The sequence below is a fragment of the Tenrec ecaudatus genome, chromosome 9, assembly GCF_050624435.1.
Source record: "Tenrec ecaudatus isolate mTenEca1 chromosome 9, mTenEca1.hap1, whole genome shotgun sequence".
Taxonomy (NCBI): domain Eukaryota; kingdom Metazoa; phylum Chordata; class Mammalia; order Afrosoricida; family Tenrecidae; genus Tenrec; species Tenrec ecaudatus.
Window position 1 is genome coordinate 116,881,295 of NC_134538.1, and position 12,009 is coordinate 116,893,303.

The following is a 12,009-nucleotide window of genomic DNA, read 5'->3' on the forward strand; positions in this document are numbered from 1 at the left end:
CTGTTGCTTGATTGATTGTTTCCATTGCTTTATTAGCAATATAATAAAATGCCACCTACTTAATAGATGTATCTTAGTTTTCAAAATTGCCTTCTGTATTTTGATTTAAACCGAGGGTTGCAGTTCTGTTCCTTAACATGATTAAAAAGACGTTTCATACTGCAGGAGAAGTTATTTTAAATCCTAAATATTCATTACAAAATTCAGGTGACATTTCTTACTTGAAAGGATATTTATTTTCCATTTATGATATAATGAAGTCTTTTACTCTTAAGCATTATTTGTTCAGTTATTATAAATCTCTTTTGAACTCCTTTTTAACTTTTAACTCTTACAACTTTCACTCTTTAATAGTTGGAGATCTTAAGTATTGCTAACACAAAAATAAAAGGAAAAAATCTCTGACCCCCTTCTCATGTGTGTTTACAAATTGCATGAGCTATCTTACTATAAACTAAGATGTTGCATTAATTTAATAATGAGTGTCCCTAATTATTATTTGTGTTCCATAAATAAGTATAACCACAATTTTCCATATTGCCTCCTTGTCATACATTACCACTACAATTCCCACTGTAATGTATTTAAAGAGTGATTATTAATGTCAATCAAGAATGTGTCTGGAAGCCTCATCTGATATGTATATTTAAACTAGGATATAACTCAGTCATGTTTGGAGCAAAACAATATCATAATTGTGTATGATACTTGTTGAGAAATATATTACTTTTGTATAAAATATAGTAACAATTTGCCATCTTATTTTAGAATCAGTTGATTCTTGGAGTGATGGGAGTTGATGTGTCACTGGAAGACATTAAAAGATTGACACCACGGTTTACAGTAAGTTGCATATTCTTTTGGTGCATTTTATATTTCAGAAATCTGCCAATTTAGCTTGGACACAAATCACTTTAGCAATTCTTCTTTAAAATACGATTAAAATCATCTTTAAAATAAACCGTGAAAATACCATATGCTCCTGTGTCTTGCTATAAAATATGTCACCAGTTTTAATTTTTAAAATGTGCATTCAGTATGTGATTTGGGATGTGTTGTATTACTTTTTCAGCTATGCCCCAATGGCTATTATTTTGCAATCGATCCTAATGGGTATGTGTTATTACACCCAAATCTTCAGCCGAAGGTATGTATATATTTTGTTTACAGCTCCTAGTCTTCAGTAAAATTAATGCTATAATTGGTTTGCCTTTTAAAATTCGCTATGTAACACTTGTATAAAAGACATTTGCAGTGGCGTTGTTCATTACATGACAGGAGGGTGGTTTAGGATACACAATAGTGGGAAAGCAATTACCATTTCCCCGCCAGTTTAGCTGACCCAACATTGTCAGCTACAGGTAGCAATTTTCACTTCCCTTACCTCAATTTCGTACGTCCCATTTCTGACTTTGGTGAGACAGTGGAGATCACTTGCTATAGACGTGGCCATGAACCTGATCCACGTTAGTCACGTGCCTCTGGGCCCGGTCTCATTTCCCACCTCCTCTCTCTTCTGGGGAATATCTCCGCTGCCCCCTCCCAGAGTTGTTGTTCTTGTTGGTTTTTCCTTTTCTTTTCTCCAACAGATTTGTGAAGATAAGTGTGAAATTTAAGAGTAACACTCCGTAGGTTAGGCTTCAGAATTAGGAAGAATGTGCTGCGTAAATTAATGTGGAGGTGAGACGATCTCCTAGAGGAACCATCTCATCCATCCTAGTTTTAGTACCCAGTTCCCAAAGTATAATCTGTTTCCATAAAAGGTAGCATTCAGCTCCTTTCATTGCACATTAACTTTTCAAAGGTCGGGCAAAATGTATCGATGCAGAAGTGAACATCAGTAGGATATCTCTACATGATTTTAATTTTTGAACACCTGCAAGTGATTGCTTAACTTTCAAAGTCACATTGAAAGCAATTTAAAGAATGCCTGGAAAGGCGTAGAGACGGGTGCATGCAGCTCACGCGTGCTCAGTGTTAGTGACAGTCTAAGACACGTATGTAAAGTTATGTGATTTAAATATGGTTAAAGTAAATAGTAATTAAGAGAAATTTGATGGCAACAGGTTTGTTTTAGGGGTCTTGGGTGACACAAAAGGTCTGCTCCTTGCGGTAGATAGAAAGGTTGACAGTTGAGATGCAGCACCAGAGACCAAGGTCTGACAGCCTGTTTGTGTGAAAGATTTTACTGTTGAAACACACAACTACACAGCTACGCCGCTCAGCTCCACTGTGCAGCTCATGAGGCCACCTGGGGTTGCCACGCCCTCCGCGGCCATTGACGATCCTTTTTGGATAGGCCGTGTTCAGATTATCCTTAGCTCGCCATACCAGTGAAATTTCTACTCGAGTATTTGTGGATAGCTGGTCAAACATCCTTTCCTTTATTCCATAGCTGAAAAATCCATCTCTTTACATGTTTTTAATGACTCATCTTGTAGTAGTTTTTCAAAGTGCAGTATTTCGGCACCGTTAAGAGTTTAGGTTACTGTCCCATACCTGACGTCCCCTGAGAACCGGCAGAATGGAACGTGGCGAACAAAGACAGGGTGTGAGAGACCCCTGCTTCTGGGTCACAGCTCTTACTCCCCACCCCACATCAAAATATATCATGGGACAGAAAGGAATTTTGAGAGTGATGCAATCAGTGCCTCTCTCTGAGGAACCTTTAATGTAGTGGGCTTTGTGCTGGGCTGTGGTTGAAACCGCACCCCAGAAGAAAGATGCGTTTTTTCTGCTCTGGTCAAGATTTATAGCCTCAGAAACTTTATATAGGGTTGCTTTCGCAAAGTCAGTAGTGGGGTACTTTTGGTGGGTGTACGTAAATATATATATATTGTTAGAAAACATCATTTTACCTATTTACTTTTCTAAAGAACCGATACTAATTGTATGAGAGTACTGTAACCATCTTTTTACTTTGTGACAAATGTTGAGTTGTGTAGTCTGATGTTTTCTGAAATCCCTCCATTTTGCATAATTGGAATGTACTAACTGGCCTTCTTATTAGATACCTCATTTTGATCAATTCTAAAAAGCATTTAGCAGGATATTGTCAGTAATCTAAGTTTCATGAGTTACCATTTAAATCTAAAATGTTAGCATTTAATTTCCTGTTAATTTCAAAAAGTATATATGTGAAACTATGTAGTGTTTTAGTATCACTTCTTAATAATATAAAAGGCACAAATTACAGGAGGTCAAGAATAAAGCCTTCACTGTCCTACAATTTTATAACACATTTAGATCATGTAAATTATAAAAATTCCTGTTTCATTTATGGATTTGATTTTGAGTCAGCAAAAATGTTGTCCAAAACAAACCATCTGTTTCAATTCCCAAATAGAAACCTTTCTTGAAAAAAAAAGTTACAGTCACTATGTTCAAAAGAATTTTGATGTTAACTTACTGGCATAAAATTTTGTACTCAAGAATATTTTTAAGCTTTATTGACTACCAAATATTTTGAATCCCAAGTAGATCAGTGAGATTTTTTTTTCATCAAGGAAATAGCTTACCAAAATTGCCTATTGGATAGGACCCTTACTTATCCTGATATATGATGCATTACAATTTTTCTGTTACTTCAGCCTATTGGCGTAGGTATACCAACAGTTAATTTAAGGAAAAGGAGACCCAATGTCCAGGTAATTGTGAATGAAGTTAGGCTTAGCATTGCTAATTAATTTATATTTGCTGAATCAGAGTTGAAATGAAGCTTCTGGTCTTTAAAATGTTTAATTGTCATATAGAAATGCTTCCTTTCCTGACACCAAGCTTTAAGAGCATGAAATTTGATGAGCATCGTCTCAGCCAACTGGGTGAAAATATTATTAATGATAACAGGGGGTATGTGTCAGCTAACCAAATATTGCTAGCAAACAATGTAATAGTTATGTTAACCTTAGAGTAATCATGATGAGATGGCTTTCTAAAAAGAAGCCTGCAATTATGCATTGTTAAGTTAATATCAAATCTGCGTAAACCTAACAAGGGGCTTGTACAATTAACCTCAGGGTGGAAATAAAAATAAAATTCTGATGTGGATATTAAGAAAACCTAAAGGCTAAGCAAAAGCAAATCTATTTTTCTCAGTGTCACTTTTTGGATTTGAAGTTACAAAAAAAATTCCTTCATATTATTAAAAATGTCCTGATTATCACATAAATAGTCAGAACTTTTATTTCCTGGTAAACATTGCAAACATTTTTTTTCCTCTGGACAACAAAATTTTAAAGTTATTATATAAGGGAACTTCATAAAGTTATCTTTCAATCCATTTTTCCATGGCTTTTTGAAACACCCGTGTATTTCCATGAGCATACTAAAAACTAGCAGGCATAAAGGATACTACGTGCAGTTCATCATAGCTTATTTAAAGAATTTAGAATTCCAAAGAAAACCCAATGTAATATTAATTTTTGTTCATAACCTACTGTTTTTAAAAAAGGACTTGGTAATTTTTGAATGCAAAGGTGGTATAGTATGAAGAGATAATTGACCTATGGATTAGTAAAACTGAAGTCCAGTTTGCTTTTACCCTTGAGTAGCTCACTCAGTCCCTCAGTACTTTCGTTTCTTCTGAAGACAGGCGCATTGACCAATCATTGTCCACCCTATGAAGTATATTCACCCAGAAAATTGACATATCAAGAGATAAAAATATAGATCGCTATAGGTCCCAAGCACCATCTCATAAATATTCTCATTTAATTTGGCCTAGAATGGGACCCAAGCATCTGAATGTTTTTAAAATATAAAATAACTGTTTTATTCCTATGGAAATTGAATTATGTTTATGTTTTTCTTGATATAGTGAATTGTTTTATGTTACTCTTTCTGCATGTTTCTTTTTCATTATTTAAATTATTCTCTGTGACATCATGAATAATTTAGAGAAATTTACATTTTGGTAGCAATATGCATGAACATATTGTGATGTAATAAAAAGAAAAACAACCTGAAAATTGGTGTGTTTTCTTTTTTATTTACTTCTACAAAAATCCCAAATGGCAAATTAGCAGGCACACATAGTTTCTTCATTGGGGAAATTAAAATAAAAACATTTAATATTTTGATAACAACACCAACTCATAATTATTTCAATTTTTAAACATTAGTAATGTTGTATTCTACCTTTCATTTTATTTTACAAGTTGACAGCACAATCATGCTAGTTGAAATATAATTTTTAATCAAGAAGTGTTTGATATTTGGAATATCATGCAAAATTATTAAAGCCCAGACCTGTGTCCCAGGTCTTACTTCTCTGGGCCTTCTCTTTCCGGGGTGTTGCTCTTCAGACTGTTATTTTTGTTTCTCTCTCTTTTCTTGGTGCCCGCTAGACTGCCATTTAAAAGTACAGAACTTATGCATTGACGTTTTCCTTTTATCATTTCCTTTTCTTCTCTGTCTTTGTATGTTGGATTGGGCCATGGTCTGCGTATTGCCAATTCTTCTTGACAATGCCTCCCTGCATGCTGTTGGGGTGTGATCATGCCATGCATGATCCATTGCATGTAAGATAATGTTCTTATTTCTGTTTACATTTTATCATTTTGATGATTTCAATTGTGGTTTTGCGAGTGCATTACATTTTAATGGCAATGACGGTGCTTGTGTGAAATGATTCGCTTGTTCCCTGAAACACCGAATAAGAATTTGTGGACAATACAGTAGATATTAGAGTCTCCCTCTGCCGGGGACCTTCGATGTTTTCCTTTGAAAACAATGATATAGCAAGTTTTACAGTGTTGATTTTTATTTTCTTCAAATGAAATATGCTTTACTTCACATGAATTATTTACTTCTGAGGCAAAAAATGTGATACTGTCCAAACAATTGTCAGTATTTACACCTACTAAAATAATCTAATATTTATTTCTAATGTGATTGAACTTTCCTTCTATAGAAAGAGTTATAAACAGTGAATATTTTCAATAAAAATACCAAAATCATTTTTAATTTACCATTAAGATTCTTCCTTCATCAAAAGCAATGAAAATCTTAAGGTTTTATTATTATAACTACTATTTTTAGGAAGATAGTTTTGTCATAATTATAAAATAAATACATTTTTAACTAAAATTAGTGTCTTTGGTAGTTTATCCTCATGAAACAGTAATTAGCATATTAATGACTTAAATATAGTTTGTAAAGGCCTAGGAGGCTGACATTATTGAACTATTAATAACTTATGCTAACCCATTATGTTTTTGTTATTATTTAATTATTTCTTAGATTTTGATCATGTTTATTTTAGTAAATACCAAAAATTTACATTATAAAAATGTACAGCTATAAAATTTCAAATATATTCAGATTTTTTTATTCTACTAAACTTTAGAACTCTCTAATACCATACGAAATAGCTTAGGTAATATGACAAGGTCTTTACATGCCAAATAGTTCGTTGAGCTTTCATTTTATGATTGAGAAGTTAAATTATCTCATATGAGATAAACTTGTCAGGCAAATGGGTTCTTTTGTTATAATAATATAAAGAAATAAATCGTATATCTTATTATAAATAAAACTTCATTATTATTACAAATAAGAAATCTAATATTCTGGAAAGTTGTAGTTGTTGAAGCAAGAAATGGTATTTGTTGAGTTCACCAGTTGTTATCTTTACATATTAATTATATCTTATCTAGACTTAAATATTTATACCATGATCACAAGTTTTAATATAAAATCTTATCTTAATTTGAGTGTGATATAATGTGATATAAAGTTCTAGGATTCAACATATACATTAAATGTGCAGGTTTTCTATATATCTCAAGAAGGAAGAGCTTATTTTAATTAGTAAATTTAGATAAAAACAACATTTTTCCCCTCATAGAATTCTAGATTTCTTTATAGAATAGCAAATGGCTTTTTGATAAGTTAGAAATGCCCATATTTTGTCTGATTAACAAAGGAATATGTTTTGAGAGCATTTTTCAAAAGTTATATTCTGGTGATTATAAATGTACTATCTAACACAACAAAATTTTATCTGCTTAAAACTCAGATATCTAGCTCTTGAAATTTAGTGTTTGTGTGTGTGTTTTTGTTAAAAAATATGTGGAAAAACTTTTATATATCTGCGGTAAGTACTTTTTACAGAATTTTTTGTATTTAAATTGTCATTGAATAGTCATGCACATTAAATCATTTTACATTATCCTATCTACTTACTTATTATATTTTTGTGCGTAGAACCCTAAATCTCAGGAGCCAGTAACGTTGGATTTCCTTGATGCAGAATTGGAAAATGCTATTAAAGAGGAGGTGAGTGTGATCAGAGCCAAAGAAAGCCTTCAGGTCAGAAGCTAGAGCCCCTCCCTCCCAGAGACACATCTAGACAGCTTCACTGTGTGGGGCTGCCTCACACAGATGAATGTTCCTTGATTCTCAAAATTACAGTTCCTGGACTATCCCATTCAGAACATGATCTTTAAGGAATACAGAATGGGGGTTGGTGGTGGCCTCCGTTATTTTGTCCTTGTTTTCTTCTTTGTCTATTCAAGGATAGGGATATAAGTGCCTTTCAAACTTACAAATAACAATAAAAACCATAAAGATAAAGATGTTTCTGTAGAAATGGAAGAAACATTGCAGGTGACCCAATTAGATAATTAACAGCTTATAGAGAAGTGTGACTATGTTTATACACAATATTCAGTCAATTTTAATTTTATTTGAAAACCAAAAACCCCATGTATTTCCTCTGAATTATCTTTTGTAATAACAGTAAGAATTCATTGTAGCAGTGACAATAACACTAACATGTATTAAATATATAATATACCTCAAACATGGGTTTTCAAAAGACTTTGAAGTAAGTGCTATTGTTGTATCTATTTTATTGAGCATCTGGAGTTACAAAACCAAAAGAGAAGAGTATGTCCAGCATTTCTCAAGCGGAAAGAACTGAAGGAATAAAAATAAACAAGTAAACCCTCACACCTCAAGTTTCAATATTGAATAATTATGTGCACCAAATATTACAGGAAGCATCAAAAGATGGTGGACGCAATGCACAGTTACTGTACCAAAAAGAATCGCTTGATATTCAAGCCATTCCAAAGGTAGCATATGCTCAAGAACCAATGGTACTGAAAACACCCAGGCTCCACTGAAGGCCTTGGTATAGAATGTTGTTGGAATGTTTCAGAAAATGGATGCGGCACTGGAAGCCCTCATGCCAAGGCAGGTGGAAGACGGCTGTCTGCCCAACCGCCTAGAAGAGGCCTACATTCCACAGAAAGATGAAGCCACTGAATGCAGAAATCATCTAAAATGTCATTAATATCACACAGAGTTTTACTGAAGATAGTCCAAAATTGGTTGCCGTCGAGTATATCGACAGAGAGCTACCAGAAATTCAAGCCAAATTCAGAAGTGGGTATGGAATGACGTTTAGTTGCAGATGTGAGATGGATTTAGGTTGAAAGTAGAGAATACCAGAAAAATGTTTGTTTGTATTTTATTGACTATATAAAGGCATTCCACGTTGGATCCTAAGAAATTATAGATAATATTGCAAAGAACTGGAATTTCAAAATGATTTATAGTGCTCATGTGGAACCTGTATATGGAACAAAATACAGTTGTTTGAAGAGAGCAAGAGATATTATGTGGTTTAAATTTTTTTAATTTTGTCTAGGATATAACTTTTCTTATTTATTTGGTATGTTGATCTGTTTGTTAATCTGAGAAACTGGACAATATGAATAACATGCATTAGCATTCAAGGAAGACCCATGAACAATCTGCAGTACTTCAGCTAACACACAGCCTGGCTTGCCTCAAGCCGAGAGTATGTGCAGCGTTCACGGCTGAAGGCCAAAGACTCCTACTTTCAGTGTGCGTTCCACCTCAAGATAAAGATACTCAGCTTCTCACATCTGCACCAATAACAGCATCCTGTTAAGTGGAGAAAGTGTTGAAATTATTAAAGGTTTCATTTTGCCTAGATCCAAAATCATAAAAGAAACAGTCAAGGAATTAAACAAGGGTAGATTGCATGGGGAAAATCTCCTGCGCAAGACCTTTTAAAATTATTAAAAAATCAAAAGCAATACTCTATGAACTGAGATGGGCCTAAGCGAAGCAACGATACTTTCAATTGCCTCAATGTATGCAAATGCTGGACAATTAATAAGGGAACAAAAGAAGATTTCATGCCTTTGAGTTAAGATTTGGGTAAAAGTATCCAAAGACCGTGCAATGCAGGAGAAGGAACAAATCTGCCTGAGAAGGAGTGCAGCCAGAGCGCGCCCTAGAAGCACGTGTGGCAAGACTTCATCTACAGTCCTGTCAACATGTCAATAGGAAGGTCTACTCCTGGAACAAAATACTTCACGCCCAGTAGAGCAGAGACAGCATAACGGGATACCTTCAATACACATTGGCACCGTGGCTCGTGCGTAGCAATGGCAGTGAGCATGGTGCAGCAGCAGGCAGTGTTTTGTTTTGTTGGAAACCATGCTGTTATGAATTGGAACCAACTTGACAGCACTTAACAACAATGCGGTGTTCAAGTACAAAGAGATCAAATAGCTTGCTTTCCATTTATTCAGCCATTAAATATAAGTAGCCCCTGCTTAAAAGAGATATTGGAGTTATGATGTGACCATCAATTTTTTCTGCTATTCATTTGTCTGCTGTTACATATATATTTTAATGTTAATAATATTTAGTGCAAGCAATAATGCAGCATGTAATTTGTTCATATCATCATATCTGTAAATATGCAAATAAATATTGTACTTATAAAAATATTTATAATAAAAGGCAATCATAATGCAAACTCTGAATATATGAGCTATTTGAGTTACAACAGAACTCACTTATGACAGAGCCATCAGAACAGAGCCCCATCATAAACTTGAGATGACTTATAGTAGAGCCATGGTTTCACACAAGCTCTTGAGTGACAAAATCCCGATTAAGATTATTTGTATGACTACAGAGGCCCGGTGGCCTAATGAGTTGGTTACATATTGTGCTGATGACCGCATGATGAGCAGTTCCAGCTCACCAGCCATTTCTCATGAGAATGATGAGGCGCTCTGCTCCCATAATGATCCACAGCCTTGAAAGCCCCATTCAGAATCTCTATCATTGGAATGGACTCATGGCAATGGGTTTGGGTTTGGGTTGTGGCTTCTGGTTCATATCTATGTATAACCCACCATCTTTCTTTTATAAATTGTCTCAATTTTTCATTTGCATTTGTATTTGCTTTACGCATTTTCCTCCATTTATTCCCTTAAACCTGAGCTTGGTCTGTGAGTTTCTAGTTCCCCTTAACCCTCTTCTCGCCTCTTCTTCCAGTCAGTATGTCACCGATCTTGTTTAGGGCCTTTCTTTTTTTATATGATAATTACCTCCCCTTTGCATATTATTCTACACTGTAGTAGAGGGCCAGGATGTTTTCGATGATGAATGATGTTTGTGATATGGTGTTTGATATATTGAAATAGGAGAGTGTAATGGTGAAGAGCTTGGTTGGTGAACTTCTTGCTCCATTGAGTGAAAAAAAAATGGCCTTGTTTAACTTCTCTGAGCTTCAGGTACCCCTCCATTAGTGTAATGAGTGAATGAGGTAACATATACAAAAAAATTAGCAAAGGACTCATCTAAATTCTTTTCTACTATTCTTAAACTCATCCTAACTTAAACTAGAAGCTGAATCTATTCTAAACTTTCACAGATTAGTGCAGCTAAATTATACTAATTACCTATTCTTTAAATTTAAATGATTTCTTATAGTAACAGTATAGTTTGTTTGCTTATTATCTACAGTTACCAAAAACCAAATGCAAATCCCTGAAGGAGTTATAGTGAATTTAAAGTTCAGTGAAATGTACTGAATGCCCATTAGATTGGAATGTTTGTGACGGCCTGTGCTCTTGCTGTGTTTCCGGGGTGAAGGAACTCCTCGCTTAGACTATGGAATCAACGTGGCTTTCATCCTATTCAAACCTAGAGTTCTCGCGTGCGATGTTGGTTATTTTGTCCTCTGTAATATAACAAAGGAAAGCAAACAATTACAAAGCTGGAATAAGTTTAACTTGGAAATCTGGCAAAGAATGACATTGAAAGTTATTTCCACCACAATGAGCAATAGAAATAAATAACACGGTACCCTTTCAGAGGGGGGAAGCTTGAGAAACCCAAAAAACAAGTTAATCATATCAGTTCCAGCTTTCACAGGTTTCACTATAAGAGTTGTGTTTATAAAAATTGATCACTCAAATGATTCTGGTTATTTGTTAATACAAAAATTGGAGGCATTTTATATCATTTGCTAATTCCATACATGCATCTATTTCTTCATGTGTACTTTACATTTTAGTGTGGTGATCTCATAAAGTAGTTGATTGTACTTTCATTAACAATGTTTTGAAATCGATTAGCTGGTTGAAAATAGGTCATTAAGATTGTTTTCTCATTTTAATATAATGGAATCATGATTACAATGTGGCACCTTTTACATAAGTTTCCCAGCAAACAACTAATGGTGAAACCAACTGCTAGATTTACTCAATTTGTCTTCAATAAAACCTTGAAAAGCTAACTTTCTAATAATCCTGCTTCTTTGGTCAATTGGGATCCTTAAATGAAGTCACTTTTTTCTATTTTCCCTTAGATTCGGACTAAAATGATAGATGGAGAGAGTGGAGAAAAAACATTCAGAACACTGGTTAAATCTCAAGATGAGGTAAGACTGGAGACTTACTCTTTATATATATATGTATATATATAACAATTTACACTGGTAGTTTGTCTTTCTTTTCTGTTAATCCATGTACCACATTTAGTTTAATTTCACCCAAAGTAGCTGAATCATCTAAGTAAAGTCAGATATGGACTGCAAATTTCCTCATATTCTTTGCTGTAGTATACCACGTAGTCTTTCTTTACACAGTTTTCCTTATGTAGAACGTAGTAAACACTACTATTAGCACGTCTCAGAATAAGTAGCATAACGTGCTTCAAATAATTTTAACC

At 34.2% G+C, this 12,009-nt stretch overlaps 1 protein-coding gene across 2 annotated transcripts in view; it reads left to right on the forward strand.

Annotated features, from left to right (window-relative positions):
• Window positions 1-12,009, forward strand: part of CACNA2D1 (calcium voltage-gated channel auxiliary subunit alpha2delta 1) — a 496,866-nt gene that overhangs the window by 428,593 nt on the left and 56,264 nt on the right. Inside the window, exons 17-20 of one of the 2 annotated variants that reach the window (XM_075558477.1) lie at window positions 769-843; window positions 1,073-1,147; window positions 7,207-7,278; window positions 11,648-11,719. In XM_075558477.1, coding sequence (XP_075414592.1) covers window positions 769-843; window positions 1,073-1,147; window positions 7,207-7,278; window positions 11,648-11,719 — 294 coding nt within the window. The remainder of the gene's footprint in view (window positions 1-768; window positions 844-1,072; window positions 1,148-7,206; window positions 7,279-11,647; window positions 11,720-12,009) is intronic. The other variant, XM_075558479.1, reaches the window with a different exon arrangement.